We start from the raw sequence: 26706 nt of genomic DNA, 5'->3' as shown, positions 1-26706 counted from the left end.
CTTTAGATATTGTTTTTATAGGTACTAACATTGATTTTGTTTTTGAAAAATTAAAACACAACTAAATAAATATTGCTATATATGTACAATATGTTTAGGGGCCAGCTGAAGGACGCCTCCGGGTGCGGGAATTTCTCGCTGCATTGAAGACCTGTTGGTGGCCTTCTGCTGTTGTCTGTTCTGTGGTCGGGTTGTTGTCTCTTTGACACATTCCCCATTTCCATTCTCAATTTTAAAGATTATGTTAAATCATGATCCAACATCCTGTCGATACTGTTTACTAATTGTTTGAGCAGTGCACAAGGTCAGGCGTTTTCCAAACTGTTTATGACGGCTAAATCCGTTGGATGTGTATTGATTGATACTTTAGTAAGTAGTGTAAAAAGGCCGATTCTGCGGTACTTTCCATTTTTAAGGGGAAATTTAGCATAAATCCAACTTTAGATTTTTTACAATGTAAATGGACTAGCATTTTAATTAGTCTAAGGGTAAATACAAATATGACTTTTGCAAATAATGGTAGAAACACCTTAAAGGGATGTAATCCTAGGGTAGAAACAAAATATGACTTTCGTACAAAAGATGGAGGAACTTAAAAGTTCAAAAATCACAGACAACGATTTTATCAACGATAATGTTTTTGAGGAAAAGGCAAAGGACCAGAGCCTGGAAACCCTAAAATGGAAGGAACTCCCAACCGGTGTGATTTATAAAATCCTGGAAGTGGTAGAAGTAGATGGGAAGTTTGGGAGGAGTAAGATCCTCACCTTGAAAAACAGAGGAGAAACGACAAGGGTGTGGGCTTGCAGTATACTGAACAGAGAGATGGAACCCTTGGAAGGAGCCTTTGTGAGAAGTACAGGCTTAGAAGTCAGTAAAAAGACCAAACAGAAGTACTTTTCTTGCAACCTTGTGAGAAAGTAAGTCCATATTTTTTTCTTAAATATTTTAAAAATTAGTTAAATTAAAAAACTTTTAAAAAATTATATACATGTTAATATTATTGAACCACAACTAAATATATATTTTAAATTTTTTGGTTTAAATATAAGTGGTAAATTCTTTTGTACAAAAAAAAAAAAAAAAAATAATGGGCCGGGTGGGGTACAAAAAAATTTTCCGATCCGACATTTCTGCCGGATTGGAAAAGTTTTTTTTTTTATGCTTGAAACGTCACACATCGTGAAGTGAAGCGGAATGGAACACATCGTGAAACGATGTGTGTAGTGAAGCGTAACGGAACGATGTGTGACGTTTTTTACGGCGCATGCGCATTTGATACGCACAAGATTTTAGTAATGCCCTTATTGTATAGCCAGTACGTCAATAACCTTTTAAAGCGGGCTTTAAGACGTTATCGTTTTGCAGTGTTGCTAACTGCCTTTGTGACGTTGTTTTGTTTGGATTATACAGAAATGAACGGAGAAGACTGGAAGGTATTTTGTACAATCATGGATGATTTCAGAAACTACTTATGCAACGCTTATCCTAGCGATCAGGAATTGAACGAGTACTGGACAAAACTCGAGCGCTTTGCTGAGCAATCAGCGAAAATATCGAAATGTGAAAAAGAGAGGAAAAAAATTGCACAGAAACGAACGAAGCAGGAAGAAAGGGAAATGTTCAAACGAAAATTGATGGAAAGTTACCAAGAACAAGAAGATGATGATTTAACAGAATTACCGCCTGATTTGCGAAATGAAAAGGACTGTATCACTAGAATTAAAAATCTACAGAAGAAAATCGTTCACACAAGACGAAATGTACTGTTCTATACGTTCGGACAAGGAGAAACTATTTTTGTTTTGAAACAAAAATTGAAGCTACATAAGGATGAGTTGTGTCCCTACTTCGCAAAGCACGAACTTGTGTATTCTGCTAGTTATATTTATAAACTGGTCAAATTTTACCAGATTGCTGATCTACATCAGAAAATATTGAAATGTAACTTACCAGTAAGAGACATTTTCAAACATCTCGACATGTTACATGAAATATGTATTGAACTTGAATGGTGACTTTTGATTAAATCAATACATGAATATCTCGGTCCTTTTAAGGACCACCCACATTATTAAAAAAGAGTCTAAATCTTGTATCACAGGCTTTTTTTTTTTACAGCGTGAAAATAGTATTACGGTGTGAGACTTTTTATAGCGGGAAAGTAGTATTACGGCGTGAGACTTTTTCGGCGGGAAAAGAGTATAACGGCGTGAGACTTTTTATGGCGGCAAAAGAGTATTACGGCGTGAGACTTTTTATAGCGGGAAAATAGTATTACGGCGTGAGACTTTTACGGCGGGAAAAGAGTATAACGGCATGAGACTTTTTATAGCGGGAAAAGAGTATTACGGCGTGAGACTTTTACGGCGGGAAAATAGTATTACAGCGTGAGACTTTTTATAGCGGGAAAAGAGTATTACGGCGGGAAAAGAGTATAACGGCGTGAGACTTTTACGGAGAAAGCTCCTCACTGAAACTGGATAGGGGTTGTCGCAGCTGATCTTTCTCATTGTAGTAGTTCTTGAGGCAGGTAACGATTTTCCCAAACTCAGCATTATCGATCTGTTCATCGTCAGCCAAAGCAGTACTGATACGTTGTTCGACCAAGGATTTTGTGGACTGTACCAATCGCAAGGTGTCGCGGTGTTTCTTCTTCTTTTTTATTATACGCCTTGAGATCAGTGTGAGTACCATCACGGCAGTGGCACTCAAGCAAGCTAGGGATCCTAGGGGAAGGGAGGCTATAGCACCTATACCGGTCAAAGCTGAACCCATGGTCGAGTCGTTTATAGTTGTTTAAGGTACGTTGATACTTATGAATATCCGCGTTGAGTTGGTCTTCCATACATTCGACTCTGGTCTGTCGGTATCCAGAATCTAAATCATCCATTTATTTATAGGAGCATACCGAGGAGGGGAATATTTTTGAAGGGGCTGTTAGCACCTAAGATTAGACCAGCTCCGTCGTGGAATTGCTGACCACGCTTCAAGTAGAGTCCATCACCATAGGTGATCCGGGCGTTTGAAGGTTTGAGGTAGAGACCGTTGCCACTAGGTTTCACGGTGCAAACGCATCCACCACGTTTCAGGTACAATCCAGATCCTAAGGCCTTGTTGACGGCTACACCACCAAGACCACTCAAGGCTCCAACACCCAAGGCGGGTAGAATGGTTTTTGCTAACATGGGGAGTGCCCTCATTGCCAGCCCCGCCAGCATGGGTAGGAAGCCACCCACCTTCTGCATGTTTTCCTTCAATTGGGTCGCACTTAACTCTAAGACCATGCCACCAGTACCCTTCTGTAGGAGCTTGGTAATCTTTTGAACCTGGCGGGTGGTGAGCAACATCTTGTGTTCGCCTTGCAGGTTTGCGTGGGACAAACGAATGGAGACCGGACAACCTTTTTTAGCCGCCCGTTGTAGTTTATCAGCTTGACCTTTTGTTAAGTTCAAACCTTGTTCGTGATAAGTCATTTATTTATACCTCACGAAGATGAAAGCGGATGGAGAGATGTTCACCCCTGAAATCGATGGGCCTACCGTCTTGATCGGTGAGATACGTTTGCATGCGATTGATGGTTCGCAAGATCACTGGCAAGTATACTAGATTTCTGGGGGTTTGAATGATCTTCATACCAAGACCGTCTGCGGGAAAGAAGCTGTAGATGGTAGACTGCTGTGTACCATTCACATAACTTCCATGGATGATATCACTATTCACCAGAATGCTGTTGATGCTGATGATATTCACAATGTGTTCCCCTTCCGTATAGCCGTTTGTGGTTATATCGTACGTGTAAATCTGCCGCTCAAAGCCCAAGACGGTGTTGATGCTATTGACAACGTTGAAATCTACTTGATAGTGTCTGGCGAGGGTCAGCGTTGCTCTTAGGGTTGCCCGGTTGGCATCGATGATGATCTTTGTTTTGTGTTTGTTGAGCCGTAGCCGCCGCTGGATCTCATTGTTAATGTCTTCGATGTTATAGGAACCTATGTTCAGTGCGATGGGAAACCAGTTGGCACCATCGTCGGGGGAGTAGCGGAAGGAATTGTTACCTGTATGAATGTTGGGGATGGAGTTATAGGTTTCTAGGTTTATCAATGCCATCTCGTAGGCCTTGGATTCCTTGAGTGGTAGTGGGGGGCTGAACCGGGTAAGGATTTGGCTATCGTTTCCAGAGACGATGAAGGAAAACCCATGCTTGGGGTCGGTGTTATTAGCAATTTGCTGCAACAATGTGTTATCCATTTATTTATGGTTAACCATTGTCACATATTTTTGCTTCCACTCTTCGATACCGTCATACTGCTCCTTGAGTTGTTTACCAGCCTTCACTACGATCGCATAGACTTCGGCGGGGCGACTGGCAAAGAGGAGTTGTAGGTGAATTTTATCCATTTACCTTTTAGTACACGACGTTCATCTTCTGACCATCGGATTCAAACTGTAGGATTCTATCTGAAATGACAAGTGCAAACGCTTCGGTGTTGGCTGGAACATTACGGGCGAATTCGGCTCCGATCTGAATATCCACCGTGGATTCTTTGAGACGCTCAGACTGATGACTCACATCAATCACAAACAAGGGGTACAAGTCGATGAAATCGGAGGGATTGATACCACCATTACTGAGGAGAGTGTCCATGTTATGGAATTTCTTTCTGAAGTCGGAGGCCTCTTTGAACACTCTGGCGATCCTATTTTCGTTGAAAGCTGCATTATAGTCGACTGCTGGATAACGTTCAGCCTTGAGGGTGACATTGATATTTCGCAATCGACAGTGATCGAACACGGAAGCATTATGGGTTTGGTCACTACTTTTGTTGGTTTGGAAGGCAACAATGATATATCTAGGCTTTTCGCGACCACTCTTGGCAGCTAGACGCCAGTTAAACTGTGAGGCTTGGGGAACGGCTATGGAATCACACTGTCTCATGCGAAATCCACAGTGGATTTTGGATTTACTTTGGATGGTTTTGTACAGTTGCATTTTATTTTCGTCTGAGGGGGTGACGTGAGGAACAAACCACGATAATTTACTTAGGACAATCTTTGCCGGATCGTTGACGGCAGCTGCTCTCAAAATGGCATTAGCATTTGAATCGCGAACGAGTGAGAGTTCGTGCCTAAACCCGTACACTATTTTGTTTTAATCATCTGCGAATCCAAAAATATGTTTTAGGGGGATGGCAAACGAAAACGATCCTTTGTTGGTGGGCTTGGTGATAATGTATCCATGGCGGGCTGCAAATCCAATGTTCTCAGCCTCAGCATCGGTGGAAGAATCCTTATACCACAGTTGGTTGAGACCCTGCGATTTGGAGAAGTCGTCGGGGTAGGTTAACATTCCGAGCATAGTGGTGGCAATGCCGGGGTCGTTAATATGTTCGATCTGCTGAGCGGAAAGCCTGTAACTGATGCTTTTGAAGAGATACATGATACCATTATGGGTGAGCGACACAAGATCGCCATCGGCATATGCTGTGTCATCATTCTTGAGAAGTCGACCTTCTACCACGAGATAACTCTCGGCGGGGTGTAGGAACAAATCCTGGGTTTCGATGTTGATTCGGATTTCAGCACCGGCATTGTTCAGCTGGGCACCGGCTTGTGGTTCGTATTCTCGAACCTGATATTCCTGGAGACTTTCGTCGAAGGTCAACCCTTCGGTGATTGTAAGGATGTCAGACATAATGTATTTATTTATAGCGTTGGACGAAGTCGTGGTTGGTTTTGATACCAGAGCCGGAAATTAGATAGTTTAACCGAACTTGCTCTGGCTTCTTGCGTTGAACACTAGGCTGTTGAGGTGTTTTAATACGTTTTCTGGGGCGGGTCACTTTACCAACCACATGGTCGACGGCTTTGGAAGCCCCTTTTTCAACACCTTTCAAGGCCGCATTGGTGGCAGCACTCACGGCCTTACTTCCTATGGTTTGGGCGGCAGAGGAAGTAAACATGCGTCCAGCCAAACTGGCGATTGTGTCAAATAGTCCTTTACCACCGTAGGCGTACTTTCGAGCATAACCTTTCTTGATTTGCAACATTTATTTATAGGATACTACGATGAAACGCCTTATATTCATCGATACTAATATGTCTACCCCTTTTCATAGCATCGATAATCGACACAATTTCGTTGCGCACACCATTATTTCCTGCTTGGTATGCTGCAGCACACAGTTCCAAGCGATCGAGAAGCTGCTTGAAGTTGGAAGGAAGAAATATGGTTTGCAGCCCACTACCAAACTTATCCTTCTTGTAGATGTGGGATACGATTTCCTTCCACTGGTAACCCTTATTCGCCTTCGGGGTTCTCGAGAGGGTGGAATTGCCTTGATACATGGCACCGGAACTTTTCAGAATCTGTGCATAGTCCTCTAGGTCTTCGGGCTCAAACGATTTTGGATTCTTTTTCACCCTGAGTTCCCAGAGGCCAAGGGTTCCTTTGTACCTCACACCATCTACAAAAATATCATCGCCGTCAAACGTAACTGGTGAGCTTCCGATGAAGATACCATCGTTTTCAGATCGCAATCCAAAGGTGTGGTCGGCGGAAGGAGTCATACTGAGCTGCAAATACTGCTGTGCTCGAGGTCCGAGGACGGTGTCTGTAGGTGGTGCGATGGGTAGTGGGTCGGCAAACTCGGGCGGTGGAGGAGGGAGGGCTGGCACTGCTGCAGGTAAATCTTCGATTGTTTTGGTGATTTTTGAAGCTGCTTCCCGCTGAGCCTCAACCACAGGCTTGAGCACCCTGGAAAGGTCTCGGCTGAGCCCAATCTTGTCGAGACGATGTTGCATGTTGCTGGCTTGAATGCTCCGCTTAGTTTCATGCAACTCCTTTGCAAGTGCCTCACGCTGCTTAGGGTCGGTAATCTTGATATACGTCATTTATTTATAGGAGCGAACGCTGTTAAACGCCCCTAAGCGTTGGTGTGAACGCCCCTAAGCGTTGGTGTGAACGCCCCTAAGCGTAGGTTCGAACGCCCCATAGCGTTGGTTCGAACGCCCTTGAACGTCCCATAGCGTTTGATAGCGTTTGAACGAACGCCCCTAAGTGTTAGGTAAAACGCTCCCAAGCACCGTAGGGAAGCCCCAAACGCTTTTCCCAAATGCGTTTGGTATTGTCCAAACAATCCAAGGAGCAGAAATGTCTGTATTCATCTTTGAGGAAGTCAAAACCCTTGCTCCCGATTTTTACACCCGACCAGAGCTTTACGAATTTGGGCATGTATATATCTACTTTAACACCACACTGGTAACATGTGACAAATTCAGGCATATCTTCTTTGCAAGGTGTCAACTTAGCATCACATTCCGGACGATCCTTTTTAAATTCAAGGTTCAAGTGTCTTTTGCATTTGTTTTCACCCGGTTTGCATGGGTGTGTGCACTGATGGCTTCGAATCGTCTTGGTAGGGCATTGGGGTTGTGGGGGACGCTGAACCTTACCATACAGACGGTCGGAGTTCCATGCGTTGAAATCACCTCCACCGCTATAGATCGGGCGGGTGATCACGAGACCGCATTTGAAACATATACTCCTTTGTTCGACTGGGTTCCACTCAAACTTACATTTTATGCATAACCAAATACGCTTTGGCTTAATAGGATCCATAGAACCAAACTCCAGCTCCAGTTTCATCTTATTCTCCGACTCCTCACTGCCCAACTCCTCATTCTCCAAAATTTTAAAGAATTTTTCATACTGATCCATATTTACAGCAACAATATTGGATGCCATCCCTTTATTATAATTAGTTTACATAAAACTCTTCTAATTTACATCGGTATTTCCCTGCTGACTTGGGGCTTGTGAGATCGATGGTTACAAATCCATAAGGTTGGGACCAGCAATGCTTACACAGAGCGTCAAATTGTTCCTTGGTAAGATCGTTGCAGTGATCGCGCTGAATATGATCGAGATTCTTAGCATCTTGCTGGAAGAGGCAGAGGAAGTTTGCATTTTCTCGGATCGTTTGTCGGGGTAGTTTGAAGTAGTTCTGACATAGGTAGAAACAATCGACGTTGTTGTGGCGACCGCGCACGTAGTAGTCTTCACACGTGTTCTGTTTGCTCAGCATCAAATCGTCGAACACCATGAGGTTCTTGCGACTGGGGTCGAGTTCCCGGGGGTCTGGTACATCGTTCCCTTGCTCGAAGAAAACAGTGTCAATACCACTCGGGTGTCGTGGTGGTGGTAAGGCGTCGACCACATCGATCAACGAGTAGGGTGAATTGCTCTTACACTGTAGGAGGTCTCGGATATCTTCCTTAGGGAAGCCTTTTCCCAGCACTTGCTGCAACAGTTGGTAGATGGGCTGGTGAAGCGATTTTCCGAAGACGTATAATCGATCGTAGTCGAGCCATCCATCGCGCAGGAGTAGGTTGTTCAATAGCGTTGTTTTACCACAGTCCGACTTCCCAATGATCAACCCTCTGATTGACCGCTGCGGTAGGAGGTAGTGATTTTTGGGAGCGTTGGCACTGTAGGAAATGTCTTCGACGTTCATTTATTTAAATAAAATAACGATGATCTTCTGCGTAAAATGTCGTAGGAAGACGGACACAGTTAACCCTGGAGAAACAATACCAGCAACGGGCGACGTAGGAAGGTTGGCAACTGCAAGGTGTGCGGTGCCAAGAAGTCTCAGTTTGTTGCTACAACCGGTGCAGGGTTCATGAACAAACTAATCAACCGATTACCCATGGAAATGCATCTACCCGGACACAACTTTACCGGGCCAGGGACTAAACTTAGCAAGCGACTACTCCCCGATGGCACCCCAAAGGCTTGGTCAAAACCCATTAATCGAGTGGACCAAGCTGCATATCACCACGATCTCTGTTATGCCCAGCATAAGGATACCGCTTCACGCAACTCCATCTGTGACAAAGCTATGCTAGCCTCGCTTAACACCATTCCCAACCCTACCACACGCGAACGCATGGACCGCAGCATCGTCGGACCCATCATCGGTACCAAAGCTCGATTTGGTCTGGGTATTAAAAAAAAAAGTTCGCTGGACCGATGATTTAGCTGAGGAGTTGCACAAACCAGTTCGACGTAAGTTTCAAAAACGCCGTGTGGTAGTGGGTGGTGTGGATGAGACCTGGGCGGCCGACCTTGTTGATATGAGTGCCTTTTCTAGGGACAACAAGGGAAATAAGTTCATCCTGAGCATCATCGATGTCTTCTCCAAATATCGCTGGTTGATACCACTCAAAAACAAGAAGGGGGTGACGGTGCGGGATGCCTTTCAAGCGGTGTTCAAGGAGCGTATGCCCAAGAAGCTTTGGACAGACAAAGGCACTGAGTTTTACAACAAGGATGTAAATCAGCTGCTTCAAAAGCATGATATTGAGCTCTACTCCACCGAAAATGAGGAGAAGTCGAGTGTGGTTGAGCGCTGGAATCGCACCATGAAAGAGAAGATGTTCAAATATTTCTCGGCCAACTCTACACGCACCTACATCAATGTCCTGGACAATCTTGTTCGCCAGTACAATACCACCAAGCACCGATCCATCAAGATGACTCCTGTTGCCGCAAGTCACAAGGAGCATGAAAACAAGGTGTATTGGAACCTTTACGGCAGCATACCTCCCATGAAACCACCACGATTTCGTGCTGGCGACAAAGTCCGATTCACCAAGAAGAAAGGTACATTCGAGAAGGGATACACACCCCGCTGGACCGAGGAAGTATTCACCATTTCCCTATAGCTAGTGTTAAACACTCAGCCGCCCACTTATCGCCTCAAGGATTTCAGCGGTGAGGAAATTCAGGGATCCTTCTATGAGCCCGAACTTCAAAAGACTGATCAGGACGTCTACCGCATAGAGAAGATCCTCCGCAGGCGAACCAAGAACGGAATTAATGAGGTGTTTGTGAAGTGGAAGGGTTATCCTAAGAATTTTAACTCGTGGGTCCCGCAATCAGATCTACAATAATCCTCAACAACCTTTCCGGTCTCAACCTTGAGACTGGAAAGATTTGGAAAACTAAGCATGCTTCAATTCGACAAAAACCCTCAATGCATCCAAATCCGACTGTAGACGATCGTAAAGGGCTTTGGTGATGGGTTCGTTGTCAGTTCGTGGGAGTTGGAGATTCAGCACATGAAACTTTTGCATGTCCAAGTCTGTTTTCATCTTACCACCGTTGGTTGAGACGCATTCTGATTTGTCGACTTTACCATTTTCTACGGCCATCAGTTTTTTGGTGAGTTCTTTGATTGATGAGTCATACTCATTTTGCATTCGCTTGATGGTCATCCGCATCTGTTTACACTCAGAATCTAATTCATCAATATCTTTCATACCATCTTTCAACTGTTGGGTCACCCACCGTTTTGTCACGGCATCTGAGCTTTCCCTGGGATGTCCTAGGCTAGTAATCCGATTGTCGTTCATATCCAATTCCTGCAGCATCCGCCAGACGGATTCGCGCTTTCTTGCATGAGATCCAAACTTATCCATTTATTTATAGAGTGAAAAGATTGTATTTTCCAGCGATTTTCCAGTCGCCAGCAATTTCAACACGAATAGGCAAAAGTGACCACACACCACCGAGCCTCGCTGCTGTAATTCATCGGTGCTATATCGAATTTCAGGCTGTAAGTAGTTTACCATCTCGTCAGGCGGTGGCAATCCATAAGAGTCAAAGTAATACTTTACCGGCCCACGTTTATATCAACAAGTCAAATGCGTTCCAGGACCCTCCCAGCTATCGTGATTCAAGATTCCACATTCGATGCGGCGCGGGCTGGGTGGTAGGGTATCTCGCATGAACACCCCTCTGAAACATGGGATTTTTAGGTTTTTGGTGGCTTTCACGAGGTCTACATTCGAAAGAGGTTTATTGGGGAGGGTTATGTTGTGCACACGTATGCTGCTCATTTATTTAATCCTAGCTTGCTGAGGTGTTGTAAAATCCTGTAATAATTTTTGGTAAATCTATCATCGCTAAGATCTTTTCAGCTTCTTGTTCTTTAATCTCTTCAGCCTTTCTCTTCTCCAAACGGTCTCTAAGTTTATCTTGTTTTTCATAAAGTTCCATCTTCTGGCGATATTCATTAATACATTCTTGACCCGAACCAGCATACCTGGTGAATTTTGTATAATTGTTGCGTTTACTTTTACCCATTACTTTATTTATATGAATCAAAAGTGGCCTTTAAATATCCTTTTCGATTTTGTAATGTCCATGGGCAAGAGTACTGATCCCATCCTCCAGAATATGTCGCTTGTCATCTTTGGCCGAGAGTGCTATTTTGTTGATTTCGTCGGTGTAGATCTGGTGAAGGCGGCTGCGGATGATGTTCATCGGCTTATATATTTCCAGCTGAGTGTCTAGACATTGTTTGTACTCATCAAAGGTGATGTTTTGTTTGATGACAGACTTTGTTACTCCTTTTGCTCTCTTGGTGGTAGTGTTGTCGTTCATCTTGTAGGAGTATAACTTTGCCCGAAGACCTACAAACTCTGTCATCACTTTACCACCACACTCGTCCTTAAACATTCCAACCACCTTTTTGTTTACACCGGTGGGAATGCCTGAAGGATGTTCGGTAGGGTAGCTGGAGGTATCGAATTTTTCTTGGACGTGTGGTGTAATGTCCTTGTAAAAGTCCTCGGTCTTAATCTCATAGGCCAAGCTGTCAGTGTCGGTAAAGAGCAGCTGGGCGTTGTCACCGTACATCTTCCTGATGAAACCGTAGTGAAAGTCATACATCAGGGTCTTTGAGATGTCCAGAATGCAGGCTCCCAAATACACAGGCTTATCAAACTTAAGCTTGGTCTTTTTCATGTGGACGGCTGCTAAGTTGTTGGTAAAGACGACCCGACGATCGAAGTTGGGTTTGGCCACAAGCTTAAGTGCCTGCTTCTCACTATTGACCAGTTTGACGTCCACCCTCTTGCGGATGTTCTCCATGGTCTTTCCGAAAACTGAGACATTCATAAGTTTGAAAAAGTCCTTCTCAGAATCGGTCTTAGCTTTGGTGCGGAGAGCGGTGTTAAGATCGATGTAGTGTTTGAGCCATGGGGATTGTCTAAACCTGATAACCCGACGTGTTTTGGTGAGTTTCATGCCCATCGTCAGGTACATTTTGAGATTTCCGTAGTGGAGAGTATACTTTTCGCACTTACCTAGGTGAGGCACTAGCTTTCGCACCTTATTTATCTCCACATTCCCTGGAGCTAGTGGATAGTCATTGTGAGCATCATGAAGCTTTTCGGGGTACTCGAAATCACACTCCACCATGGCACCATATTTATGGTCATCGGGGTACTCTAGGATCTCCTCAATCTCCTCTGACTCTACCCACTCAAAGTCTCCCGTGGGCAGAGATTGTACCATCGCCCATCCGTAGAGGTTGTTATCGTCAAGATAGGTCAAATACTTAGTTGGCTGGGAGCTATCAAAATTCTTCATGTAGGGATTGTTAGCCTTGCCATGTCGATGAGAGATCGTGGCGACACCTCCTCTGGTTGCATTCTCAAACATCATCAGCATATCAGGGTCCGAGAGGAGTTCTAGTCTCACTCCTGTACATTTTAGCATTGCATCATAGGATAGTCCTGGAGATGTGAAATAGTGTGCAGGGTCGAGTTTATAGTTAGCCATACATATATTCCTAAAGTCCTCAAAAATATCCTCCAATATGGCTACATCACTTTCCAGGTATAGATTGTGGTAGTCCCGCAAAGTCTTACACCTAAATTCCTTAAACACCTGCTGAGCATGTGCATAGTCCTCGTCGCTGATGTGTGAGCCATAGAGTTTGCTGAAGAATTCCTCCTTGGGTGGTAGTTGTGTTTCCTCTAGCTTGGCAGGTCGATCCATGTAATCATAGGGATATACTCCCTTCCTGATCATCAGTTCATATCGATCGCCAAAGCACTTCTTTATTGCCCCGAATTGTTCCTTTGTAAGATTCCCTGCCAAGGTTTCCAGGGAGTTCGGTAGAAACCTGTATGAATCTATAAATCTCATCTCCAATGCTCCATCTACTTCTTTCGAGAAGCTGATGTATTTCTCATCGGTGTTAAGGATGCAGTTTATCTTACCTTCTCCAACTTCTAATTCGCTCACAAAAAGATGGGCGTCGTATCCACTCAAGTTGTGGAAAACAATGGGTACATGTCTTGGAAGTTGGAAGTCCAAGTTGCACTGGTTGTGTGCTGCGCCGCCATACTTACCTCTGAGGTGATCGTGGTCGCGAACCTTGTCACCAGCTAATTCACCACCGCAAATGTGACAGTTTGTGGTTGCTTCAAAAATCTCCTTATCAGCGTCGGTCATCTCTATAGGTTTGTTTTCCTTGTAAAGCTTAGCAATCTCCCTAACTTCCTGCTCCATGCACTGTACAAACTTTTTAGCTGCATCCTCTCCATAGTAGATGACTGAGTCTTTGTAATCACCGTGAGCATATTTCACCCTATAGCAAAAACCTGATGGTCGATGTTGTTGATATGCCTTTGTGTAGGCCTGTGATGGATCTGGCTGGCAAGTGTCGACCTTCTCCGTAAAACACTCGAAATCCGCATAAATGACGAATGGAACCCTCATCAACTTTTTGTGGTTATGGAAGGCTATGTGGGTTCCTTCCTGTGGCATCTCGATCCTTACTGCATCCTTCTGACTGCAATACTCCATATGCTCATCCAGGAGATCCTGTCTTGAGAAGTGAGACAAACACCTGCGGCAAAAGAACAGTTCATGACCATGCTCTGAGATTTGACAGCTCAAAAGTCGAGATAGGCTCTTAATCCAGCAATAGTGCTGCTTGCTTTCATTTGTCAGGAACAAAAGATCCACATGTCTCGAACCTGTATTCTTAGATATTCTGAGGGGATATATTTGGAGGTCCTCTTCTTCATCTTCACCCTTCTTTACACCGTCAAAGCCATAGACGTTAATGTTTAGGTCGGTGTTCTGCCTCTCAAATTTGTCAATGGCCTTTAGCGAGACTGGAAACTCAATGCCATCAAAATTGAACTCATCAGCCCACTTTTTGTACTGACCCACCCATTTGGTACAGTTTTTGTCAACTTCCTCATGATGTAGGCCTGAAAGAATGGCCCAGCGTAAGCATTCCTGATCAGTATTCTGCACATTGATGATAGCTTTCTTTTGAGCGAGCGGTTTTGGCAATGCTATGTAGGAACTGCCCTTGAGAGGTTTAAACTTGTTTAAGTGGATTTCTAGCTTTTCAATATGACCAAATGTCCACCCACTACCTTCACGCATGTATTTAGCCATATTTTCTTTGACCTTGTCGACCATAAATGCTATTTCCAACTCAAGGTCTGTGGATTCGGTGATGGTGGTAAGGGTTGATCTAAAGTGGGGAATGACGTAGATATTTTCTCCGGTCGCTGGGTTTGTTTTTACCATCTCCACCTGTAGTACTAATTGCACTTTTAGGGCCTTCTTTTTGGTGAGTGCATCTGAAATTGTGCTGGCGATAGTGCTTTGACTTACATTAAAAAACGTTAGCATATCATGCTGTTTCAAGGGTTCAATGGTGATTGTGCCAAATACACCTTTCAATGCATCGCGTCGGTTAACAATTTTGATTTCCTCTTCAACGGGGGCATTTTCAATGTTCTTCTTCACCAGTTCGGTCAGGTCAGCTCTCCCTAGTCGGGAATAGTTGGTAATTCCCCGTTTTTTGGCAATGGTCTTCAGTTCCTTTTTGGTAAAAACCTCTTCGCGAGTAAATTTGTGGGCAGTATTGGTCTCAATTAACTTAACCAATTCCCCCTTGGGTTTCCTACTATATCCCTTAAGATCCTCCTTCTTTGCGATTTTTCGAAGTTCTTTTATGGTGGTTTTCTTCACCACAATATTCCCTACAACTGGATTATCCTCCTGCTGGCATGGTTCTTTACTGTGTCTCCAGCAAAGCCAATCTTTCCCTGGTTTACTCTTACAAAACTGCCCCTTCTTTCTTTTTAGTGGAGCACCACAAGTTTTGAGTTCTTCATTTTCTTTGAACTGATCCATATTTATATCAACACTATTGGATGCCATCTCTTTATTTATTTCAATTTCATCCATCTTACTTGTAGCAACACAGTCCTTTAAGGTGTTTCTACTATTGTTTGCAAAAGCCATATTTTGTTTCTACCCTAGGATTACATCCCTTTAAGGTGTTTCTACCATTATTTGCAAAAGTCATATTTGTATTTACCCTTAGACTAATTAAAATGCTAGTCCATTTACATTGTAAAAAATCTAAAGTTGGATTTATGCCAAATTTCCCCTTAAAAATGGAAAGTGCCGCAGAATCGGCCTTTTTACACTACTTTAGTATGGGATAACATGATTTATTTATTAGTTGTAATTGGTGTTTGAACTAGCATTCAGTAACTGCGAGTTCTCTTATTTCGGGGCTTTGTGTCTATTGTTTTTATGTCAGTTGTTTTTGTGTCTCGCACCGATTTTTCAGTTAAGGTAATTGCAACTGATTTTTACAGTTTGTTCTTATGTAGTTCTGTTAAACCACTGCCCCAGGTTAGAGGAGGGTTGAGCACTCACATACATATTTAACCCCGCCACATTCTACATTGGTCTGTCCCAACTCAGGAGCCAGGAACGAGTTTCACCAAATATCTTACGACTAAAGGTGATCGTAAGTATACTAGACTTACGATCAATTTTAGTCGTAAGATTTTTTGTGAAACTCGTTCCTGTAGTACAGAGGTTGTCGTTGGTTCATGTCTGTCATTCGTAAATTGTTTTGTTATAAGTTTGGCCGTTAGTTTTCTCGTTTGAATTGATTCACATTGTTCATATCGGTGCCTTTTTTAGCCAACTAAACGGTATCTCATTGTTGAAGGCCGAACGGTGGCCTATAATTGCTTACTACCACTTTGTTTCAACTCTAGTGGATAGTTGTCTCATTGGTAATCATACCACATCTCCTCATTTTTATTTGTAAAGATTACAGAATTTTCTATTTTTACATTTCAGGGGTCAGGGATCAGTTGATGCTCATTTCATGCTTTGTCATTTGTCTGTCTATATGTAAAACACATTCCCCATTGAATGTGTACAGATTCGTTGTGTATCAGAATTTATACTTACATCCCAAGAGAACTCTGGTGTTGACCCTATGAAACAGTAGTTTTAGCAGCCAATTTTGTTCAATTTTGTCCAAATAGGCTAAGAAACATCGCTGATGAAGTATTCACTTGCAAGTGAATAATTCGACCTCATTGAATCTGTATTCAGGATAAAAAAACTACTTTTGGCGATTTTTCCCGTATGATTTATACAGAAATTAATTCCTATCATAGAATTTAACCAAATACCAGCTTCTTAGTAAAAAATTTATTAGTTTTAAAGTTACTTTTTCATCGAAAGTAATGCATCGTGCGGCGGGGTGTCAGAATTTGCATCTCAAGGGGTTGAGCCATTGATTAAAACAAGAATAGATTTGCCTATAATTTTTATCCTAAAACTTGCATAAGAAATCTCAAAATCTGCAACACAGAAAACTAGGGAGAGGTGTTTGAGAAAACGGAGCACTGGAAACGTCTGCTTTCGCTTGATGGAAATAGATTATGGTTCGGTTCCTTCCGTGCAGTACATTATTTAGTGCTAACAATTCTCAAAAAAGAAATTTTGATACTTTTACTTACCTTGATCGCTTTATCTCCGCTTCAAAACCGCCACCCCGTGTCAAACATAGCCGACACCCCATATGTGGCGTTCTACACGGTGTATTAGAATATTTTTTTTTGTAATTTGGATATACGTATTAGTATGTTATAAATCAAATATGAGAATTCGAGTCTAATCGGTGAACATGAATTTGACAGCTAATGCACCTTTAAAACAATCTATTATACTCTATTGGATATGTATTACCAAAGAGAGGTGATTTACACTTTAATAGACCGCTAGTTTAAACGACATTGACGTTTTCAAACTATAAATGTACATAGTCAACAAAAGGATTTGTAGAACTGATGTACTGTTGATAAAGATCAAATTTAAATAAAGTAAAGAAGAAAGGCCTTTGAAATGCATTTAGATATTAACTTTAAAATAACTTTGGTTCAGATATCCATAACAAGCCGACCGTCTGTATAAAAACACAGCCACAAACATGACAAATATTTTGTCCATAAAAATAATAGGTATATTTATTTTGATAACGAGTTACCTTGCATATCATTTCATGTACTTTATTTTTAGTTCAAATTTGGTTATATTACTTCACAAGTATTTATACATCTTTTTCTTGCAATGTTTTGATGAAGGTTTCTCAGAAAAGCGCGTTGGACGCACTAAATTCCTATTTTTAATACATTTTTTATGCAAAATATGCAAAGTATTAATATATTTTCTTGAATACGTTTTTGATTTTATGGCAATTCATTAAAATTTTGGAAATGTTTTAAATGTATTATTTTAACTCCAAAATTCAAATTCCAAAATTAATCGACTATCAGATATTTGCCCGTGTGAGAGAAACAAAAGTTGAATGCAATGACAATCTATTTTTAAATCCCTGCTCATTAGTAAACCATTGAAATTTTGAAGCACTGCGTGTCCAGTAAACACTTTCGCATGCAGTAGTTGATCATGTTGAAGAGATAAATTAGAATAAATGATTCATGTTTTCAAAGTTCATAAAATGGAAAATATTATCTTGCGAACAAGTTGAACTTATCAAATGTTCAGAACACACAATGAATCAGGAAGTTAGCCTTTAGCTTGTTTCTGTAAGATTTGTATTAAACTTCAGACGGGTGTTTGGCAGTAAACTCTTTAAGCTTCCCGACCATTTCATGGCATCTCATAGCGCTTGGAATGTCATTTGCCAGTTCATATGCTGCTCTTAAATACTTGTAAGATATGTATCGGAAATACGGATCCTTGACTGTTCGATTATTTTCTACAGCATCTTTTAAATCTAACACTGCCTTACTGCGACCGGAATTTTCTTTCGTTCCGACAAAACACAAAACCCTTAAAAAATGGATTAGAGTTTCTGGTGGACATGTTATGTACTGTTGTGATGGAACTGTGAAAAGCCAGCTTATTCTGTTGTCAAGATATTTGGTGACCTCTTTTTCTGGCGATTTGATCTGGATAAAAGACGTCATTGTGCAATGTCTCAATTTTCGAAAAAAATTGCCCCTGAACACCACTTTCGTCTGCATATGATTTCTGAAATCCACCATCTGGAGATGTGTTCTCCACCAAATCATTATTTTATTTCTGGTACACTTCAAAGGGAGAAATTCAAGAACAGTCAATGCTTTTCTATATTGCCTATTGATATAAAAAACTAAAGCTAGGCATATCCAGCCTGTAACTGCGTCCGCATTTGTAGTCCAGATGGCTTCAAATTGACGACGCCTCTGTTCTAAATAACTAAGTTTGTTATTTACTACAAAAGAGGTGTACAGTGTTGACCGTGCTCGCTCATATATACTTCGAACTAAAAACAAGAGGTAAAGATTTTTCTCTCTCGTTGAAGTCGAATACATTATTTCTCTAATACATTTTTCCGTGATTTCACGATTCATATACTGTGGCTCAGGTAAATAGGATGAAAGCAAAGGCAGTAATGCAAAATCAAACGATGTTAACCCAATAGGAATACCACTGTCTAGCTTAAGCTTAAGGGAACCTGATAATGAAGCACATTGTAATAAATACTGAAGTCCATTGATACTGATATCAACCAGTAGGTTTGACAGATTAGTTAGTGACTGTTCAGTAGCAGTGCACTTAATCATATTGCAATTTGGTATAAAATAGTTAGGAAAAAACCTGAATTTGATATAATACGAGAGCCGTTTAATACATTGCAGAAAACACTTATACAGATTTTCTGGGGACCATACGATAGGATTCATCTCCTCTGATATCCATAATAATGTAGTTTTAACTAAATATGATGTCATGATGTCATCTTTTGATTTTAGCCTGATAAACTCCTTCAACATCATTTTCAAACAAGCATAGCAAACCATTTGTACATGGTTCCACGAATGTATCAGATCTTTCTCTGTCATAGTAAAAGATATTCTCCATTCGTCAGGATGCACGTCGACGGAATCTGTTTTGTTTCCTACTGGAACAAGTAGTATTCCTCTTTCCATTTGCCTGGTTATCATATGGTCTGTGTAGCAATGGTATGATCTTTTACGGGAAAACCAAGGCATTGCAGATTCAGGCCAGGATTGACAAACTATGCTGAATGCTTGGTCAAGTCGATTGCTTGAAATACATGGTCCTGTAAGGTCGTGGGCGCCCATCGTACACATGCAAGAGTTATACCGCTGCAGTATTACGGACCTTTGTTCGCCTTTCATCCATTCTCTAAACTGGCTACTTGAAAATAAGAGTCCATCATTGGCAATTTTTATCCAAGGATCTCTCCATTGTGGGTGGTTTTTATCATGTATCCACAGTCTTGCATATCCTGGTGATGACATCTCATAATCCATAAATAGAACTGCCTTTCTCTTATCGATGTTTACCACACTCGTAGCCAATTTATACGCCATGAACTTAGACATAGTCCGCACAACATCTAGGTCGCTTCCATTCATGAAAAGTCCCTCTGCTTTACTGCCACTACAAATCTGTGTGTGAATTTCAGAAAATGGAGGAGTATTAAATACTTCGTCATGTATTTTGAAAAAAAGTCTTCTATATTCAACAACTTTTTCTGAACCAACTATCTCTGCACACATCAGTTTGTACAATTCTTCAGAAGTAAGCTTCATTCTGAAAGTACAAGCAATTATTTAATAATTCAGTTTGAAATATCAGTCTATCAATGCTTGGTCAACTATAAATATCTTTGTACACATAATATCAAAATGAGTTTTAATAAACATTCCAATTATCCAGACCAAATATTTCATCCCCTTCCTTCAGCATATAATTTCGATTTCACGCCCCTCTGACTAATACATAAAATTTTTTTTAGTCTAGAAGACAATCTTGGTTTATTTGTCAACAATACTGAACAAGTAGCCTTCATAATTTCTTTTGTTTTTTAATGTTTGTTTTTTTTTTCGTGAAACAAGGGTTAACAGATACATAATTCTTCAGATAAAATTTTCTTCACTTGTTTTATTTGCGTGTTGTTGTGATCTTTCGGAGGGTATCTTTTTATGGGTTACAGCCAAATACAAGTATTTAAATGTTATCTGTTTTTAAAATTTCATCGGAATTCGTAAAAAACAATGGACCTTTTGAAATTTTAAAAAGGTGTGAAGTTCGGTAACTGAACATGTTTAGTCATTGAATAAATTGTTTAGAGTAGAGAAAAACTGTTTTAATCTTAAATTTTCAACACGAATATTGCCAACAAGAACTTAAATTCAGGCAAAGTAGTTACTGATTTTCAAATCTCATAAATCGAAAAAGAAGATACAAATCAAGGTAACAAACAAAAACTGATGAAATCGTAAGAACTCCAAAAGCCTCGACAGGGTAAGCGTCTCTTGACATGTATGTATCAATCGCCATGTAAATCAACACTCAGTCTAAATCGGAAATAGGAAACAATCGGTAAATTTACATTTCCGACGACTTTTCTGTTATCTGTAGATTTAAAATCGCTAGTGAGTTGAGACGCATACACATCTTATCGGTCAACTGATTCGTGAAAGTGATCGTATAACTCACGTAGAATCGATTTCATTTGTTTTCCGGTTATCACAGTTTTTTAGGCCTAGATGTATTTTGATTATCGGTTTTTATATATATCCTATATCTCGATTTATTCGTATGACACGTAGAAAACTTTTGCAATGCTAAAACACTAGTTTCTAATTAAAAAGATGGAAGCCAACTGATGGAGATGGAAAATATTATGTTCAATTGGTTCAATTATAAGGTTAAATATTGGGAAAAAAATACATATCCATAAAAAAGTATTATTGCTATTCTACATCTTGAAATTTGTTTCTATGACCAAACACTGACAGGGGATTCGTTCCCTGTATTGATATTGCTTTGTAAGCACTTCCTTCTGAATTTTTATTTCATGTTTATTCATAATTTTAACAAACAAAGAAGATTTTGAAGTAGTAGAAATAAATTGATGTTTTTCATTTGTTTGTATGTTTTTATCTTTTAAACTTAGTTTTAATTTTTTATTCTAAAAAGGAATATTACACACCTATTTTCATCAACGTTTTATGTTATTGACTCTCAAATTTTTATTATAAAGTTTATTCCAGAATAACTGTGCTTATTTTATTATTTGTTGACTTTAGTTACTGATGTTATTGTATTGTTAACCGGTATAGAGTTTTCCCCTTTTCTTTTAAAATAAATTTGTAAATCAAGTCCAAAAAAATACAAACTAAAATATGTTTTATGTGATTGAAAACATCATAGCAGTTTCATTTGATTTTTGATTTTCAATGAAGTTGTTTTCATGCTCAACATGTGAGTTGTCATTGTTGAAGCTGACCAAATTATTGTGTTAATCTTCCCTCTCTCTCTCTCTCTCTTCTGATTCACTAACTCCTTTAGATTTCTAAATTTGAATTTTTAAAGGATATTCATAAATTGGAATAAACCGCATTTAGTCCTATGTTTTTTGGTTTTGATAAACAAAAATCCGTATTGCTTTCTTATACTAATTCTTACGTTCAGAAAGATGAAGATCTTTTGGACAGTTCTAAATTTTCAAATTCTGTCAGATAATGAAATAATTTTAATCCAAACTACGAGAAACATATGGACTATCCCACAATTTATACGGGAAAAAGAGGGAACAATTCAGACCTTCAAAATATGATGGTGAAGGATCCAGAAAATTCAGTATACTGCATACAAAGCTAAGGCATCAATGCAGTTCCCTAAATGCTGACCTAAATAAGATACATATAGTGAATGATATTAAATGCTCTTTCGGTTCTCCAATCAATTGAAGATGCCGTCCATTACTTTCTAAAATGACGACTATATTACAACCAATCTCTTGTTGATAGTCATACGCATTGGTATTGAAACGCTATTGTTTGGAAAGATGCCTTTAATTACGAAACTAACTCTTAATTTTTTTTTATAAGATTCGTTGTTTCATTAAACATTCAAAAAGATTTGAATAATTCCAAGTCAGCAGTTTTATCTTTTTTGTTTATTTTTAGCTTTCCTTTCTTTTGTCATGCCAATGTGTCATTTCTTCATTTTTTTTTCTATAACCCAAGCTTTATTATTTATGTGTTTGCTGTCAGTCTATATGTGTATTGTATATGTAAGGAGAGGGCTTAATACAAGTTGTTAGAACTTGTGTCAAACCCTATTGGAATTTGATGCGACTATCATACAAATGAGAGGTTTAGCTAGGTATAAAACCAGGTTCAATCCACCATTTTCTACATAAGAAAATGCCTGTACCAAGTCAGGAATATGACAGTTGTTATCCATTCGTTTGATGTGTTTGAGCTTTTGATTTTGCCATTTGATTATGACTTATATCTAGAAATTGACTATGAGGGTCGGTTGAAAACAAAACTTTACGACAAAAGAGATGATTTCAGCTTCCCAATTGTGAATTTTTATTTTTAAACCAAGAGTTCCAAATGGTGAAGTTGAAATCATCACTTTATAAATTTTACGGACGCCATCACGAGTTGGTTGACCGTTTTGTAATATCCTTTTCACAGATGATATCGGATATGTTCCTTATGTCGTAACTACAGTCCCGTCCCTTTTCACGAATGTGACCTACCGAATTAGACTATTTACCCCTATTTGTGACATTTTTACCTATTGTTTTTGTTTGTTTTGTTCACACATCGTTGTCAATATAATGGAATTTGATGCGACTGTCATACAAGTGAGAGGTTTAGCTAGCTTTAAAACCAGGTTTAATCCACCATTTTCTACATAAGAAAATGCCTGTACCAAGTCAGGAATTTGACAGTTGTTATCCATTCGTTTGATGTGTTTGAGCTTTTGATTTTGCCATTTGATTATGACTTATATCTAGAAATTGACTATGAGGGTCGGTTGAAAACAAAACTTTACGACAAAAGAGATGATTTCAGCTTCCCAAATGTGAATTTTCATTTTTAAACCAAGAGTTCTAAATGGTGAAGTTGAAATCATCACTTTATAAATTTACGGACGCCATCACGACTTGGTTGACCGTTATGGAATATCCGTTTCACAGATGATATCGAATATGTTCCTTATGTCGTAACTACAGTCCCGTTCCCTTTTCACGAATGTGACCTACCGAATTAGACTATTTACCCCTATTTGTGACATTTGTACCTATTGTTTTTGTTTGTTTTGTTCACACATCGTTGTCAATATAATGGAATTTGATGCGACTGTCATACAAGTGAGAGGTTTAGCTAGCTTTAAAACCAGGTTCAATCCACCATTTTCTACATAAGAAAATGCCTGTACCAAGTCAGGAATATGACAGTTGTTATCCATTCGTTTGATGTGTTTGAGCTTTTGGTTTTGCCATTTGATTAGGGACTTTCCTTTTTGAATTTTCCTCGGAGTTCAGTATTTTTGTGATTTTACTTTTTGCTTGATTATTGCAATAAAATATTATTAGATTACATATTTCCTTTTTCAGACATACAGCTCTTTAACTGTTTCGTTTATTAAACATACTTCGCTTTCAATAATCGGCTTTGAGCGTTATTGATGAAGGTAATTCCAGAAAAGCGCTTCGCACGCATGAAATTTATCAAGTGTTGTTTTTATTTTTTACAATTTGGCTGTCGATTTGAAAATAAAATAACAGTTGAAATAGTTAGGATTCTTAAAAAAAAAAAGGAAGATCGAAGAAAATAACGATTAGTCAAATATGTAATTAGTCATCTAAAAAGAGTTCAATTATTCCGGAATGGATGAAGTATTATGAAATATCTAATACGAGGCAGGTGATAATTACAAAGAGGACCGTACAATTTTCGTGATTTTTTTGTAACAGATATATACTCATTTCTTGGAAACTGTTTGCTTTACAACATGACAACCTTCGTTAACCGCGTTGATGCGCAAGTGCAACTGCTGCCAAAACAAGTTACCGATTTTGAGTTCATTATAAATTTTTTTTTTTTCTTTTTATTGATTTTCCTAATGTTATGAGGACTTCGTCCTTTATTATTGGTCAAATATTCTCAATGATCTGCCTACGACACAAAAAGGACTAAAAAAACATAACATTACCACCTAATACACATACAGTTGATCACTGTTCCCTTAGGTGTTGCACGATTTAACGAGTAATTCTAAGTCGTCCCTTTTTCTTAAGTATGATATACTAGCGGAAACAAGATACTGCACTTCACAATATATTACTAATATTTCAAGCATTTTCTTTATATCTTTACAATTTGGATAACTGACTTAAGTTGATGTTTTCAGAATGTTGGAAAGTGTATAATTCCTATTTTTAAACCTCGAGGTTGTGACTGTGAAAAAGGTGTTCCCATAACAGCAAACAAAATTTTCTTGTTAATTAGAGATTATAGAAATGTTTTACACAATATTCGGCAAACAATTTCGTGCGCTCAATAGTTCGAAAGATGAGCATGTGATCAAGAACCATACGAAAATTCTTTGAGCATAGCTGGATACCATCAAAAACATTATTTGAAAAAAAAATGTGACAAATTATAATTCAATCCTTTCTAGACAGTTACGCATAAATACTAAAGCAAGAAATGTTAAAAAAAAAAAAAAAACAACAAACCAATGTTTTGATTTTTCGTAAAAATTGAAAACTTCGTTTTTGTACTTGCCTAACAAAAGTCAATGGCTGTATGTCATACGGAAACTTAAATGTAAACACGTGGAGCTTATTTAAGATATTTGAAATTCACTTTTCAATTAAGGTTTTAGATTCGTGGTTCAATATCTAAAGCTTTATTATCCCTAGGTACACCATTCATACACACATATACGATATAATTAAAACCCAATTGTTCAGAGAACAATTGAAGGTCTTTCCGCTAAAAAAAAACATGTAATTTGATAAGAAAATATAAAAATCGAGTTAAAAATGTCATTTTCAGTGTCAGATGATAGCTAACTGTGCGCTGATTCCAAAAATATATGGTTTCAATACACTTCTGTTTGAAATAAGGGAGATAATTTGTTAATTCCGGTTTGAAATATGTCACTTCCGGTATAATATGATAGTTTACTTGACACTGATTCCCAAAATATATGGTTCTATATACTTTTACATTAAATAAGTACAAAAAATAGCTACTTCCGGTTCACACTAGGTCACTTCTGGTTGGCCTTTTCAAGGTCATATGGCTTGCAACTTATGCAAGAAGTCCTATGGCTCTATCATTTACAAATATAAAGTTAAAGCAAAGGTCAAAATTTGTAACTTTAAATTTACCTATGAACTTGACCTAAATTTCAAGGTCATAAATTAAGGACCTTAAATCAAAAGACCCTAGGTCTGCACTATATATGGTGAATGAGTTATATTACCATACAGCTAGTTTTAAATATGACAGGGGAAGAAACTCCCATTTTATGTCAACGTACCCGTTCAACCAAAATGTATGTGTAACGATATGTCGCAAATAACAATTTAGTAAAAATATTTTGTCGATATCTTATACGGCTTCTGATAATAAGTAATAACAAGTCAAAATCAAAACTTAGAACATGACCTTGACCTTAGACCTTGACATAATTTTTCTTTTAGTGGACCAAGGACCTCAAATCAAAACACCCTAGGTCTCTATCACTTATGGTTAACAAGTTAAAAAAAAAATCACTTATTCCAAATACATAAAGGGGAATAACTCTCATATAGAGTCTTCGTAAGACTTTGATCAAAACAAAACGTAACATTCTGAGGATATAATGAGCAATTTAGAAAAATAAATTTGTCGCTTTCTTTTACGGTTGCGAAGGAGATCTCATAACAAGAAAAACAGTGTTTGGGGATATAACACTTACAAAGAAAAGTGTTAGATTAAACAGGGTCAGCTTCAAAAGCGTATAAACTGTACAATATCATATACAAAATATTTAAGCGACATCTTTTGAAACATCAATACAGCGCAAGAAAAAAATTAGGCGGAAGAAAAAAAAAGAAAAACAAATAATCATAACAAAAGCAAAAGGTCTTTCCACGGAAAAGTGGAAAGACCTAATAATACTGTAATGACAATACATTTATGAGAAAATTACATGTAAGAAAGTAAATAGTTCCTAGAGAAATAAGTTTCCGAAAGAATTGTATGGCCTTACCTACATCAAGGTGTGCTTGTAGCTGCTTTCAAAATAAAAATGGCCACTATCAACAATCGTTTATTTGATCCTTTTATTCAGCACTCCTCCATAACATTGAATAGAATTCCAAGAATATGACTAAACAGTAAATGTGTTTATAAATATCATTTAGGTTGTTTCTTAAATTTTCAATGCTCTATTTGTCATACGAGAAGTAAGTTTAGATCTGCTTTTAATGAAAATTGACTTGAAATAAAGAAAATGTTTAAACTTTACACATGAATTCAGTATTTACAACACATTTATATATTGGTAAAAAAGGGTTTAATGTTATTTCAAAGAATAATAATCAAATTGTTTCATGGAAGGGAAGTGATAAAATTACAATAACATCGTTGCACTGCATGCATTTCTCTACATCATATCTGACACTATGTATCCTTCAGATTTAATGTAGGCAGTATCATGCTTTT

General features: G+C 39.0%; 1 protein-coding gene across 1 annotated transcript; it reads right to left on the bottom strand.

Annotated features, from left to right (window-relative positions):
* Positions 1-17197: 17197 nt before the first annotated feature.
* LOC127739368 (uncharacterized) lies at positions 17198-26299 on the bottom strand. Its single transcript, XM_052251064.1, has 2 exons — positions 26256-26299; positions 17198-19768 (listed from the first exon to the last, which is right to left on the bottom strand). The coding sequence occupies exon 2, from the start codon at positions 19765-19767 to the stop codon at positions 17761-17763; it is 2007 nt and encodes a 668-aa protein (XP_052107024.1). The 5' UTR covers position 19768; positions 26256-26299; the 3' UTR covers positions 17198-17760.
* Positions 26300-26706: the final 407 nt, after the last annotated feature.

This window comes from Mytilus californianus, unplaced genomic scaffold, assembly GCF_021869535.1.
Source record: "Mytilus californianus isolate M0D057914Y unplaced genomic scaffold, xbMytCali1.0.p SCAF_4, whole genome shotgun sequence".
Classification (NCBI taxonomy): domain Eukaryota; kingdom Metazoa; phylum Mollusca; class Bivalvia; order Mytilida; family Mytilidae; genus Mytilus; species Mytilus californianus.
Note: the sequence above shows the minus strand (reverse complement) of the source record. Positions and strands in the feature narration are given on the sequence as shown.

Bases quoted from the DNA above. Each gene is read 5' to 3' on its own strand.
- LOC127739368 (XM_052251064.1), bottom strand. From the start codon at position 19,767: ATGAAGCTTACTTCTGAAGAATTGTACAAACTGATGTGTGCAGAGATA.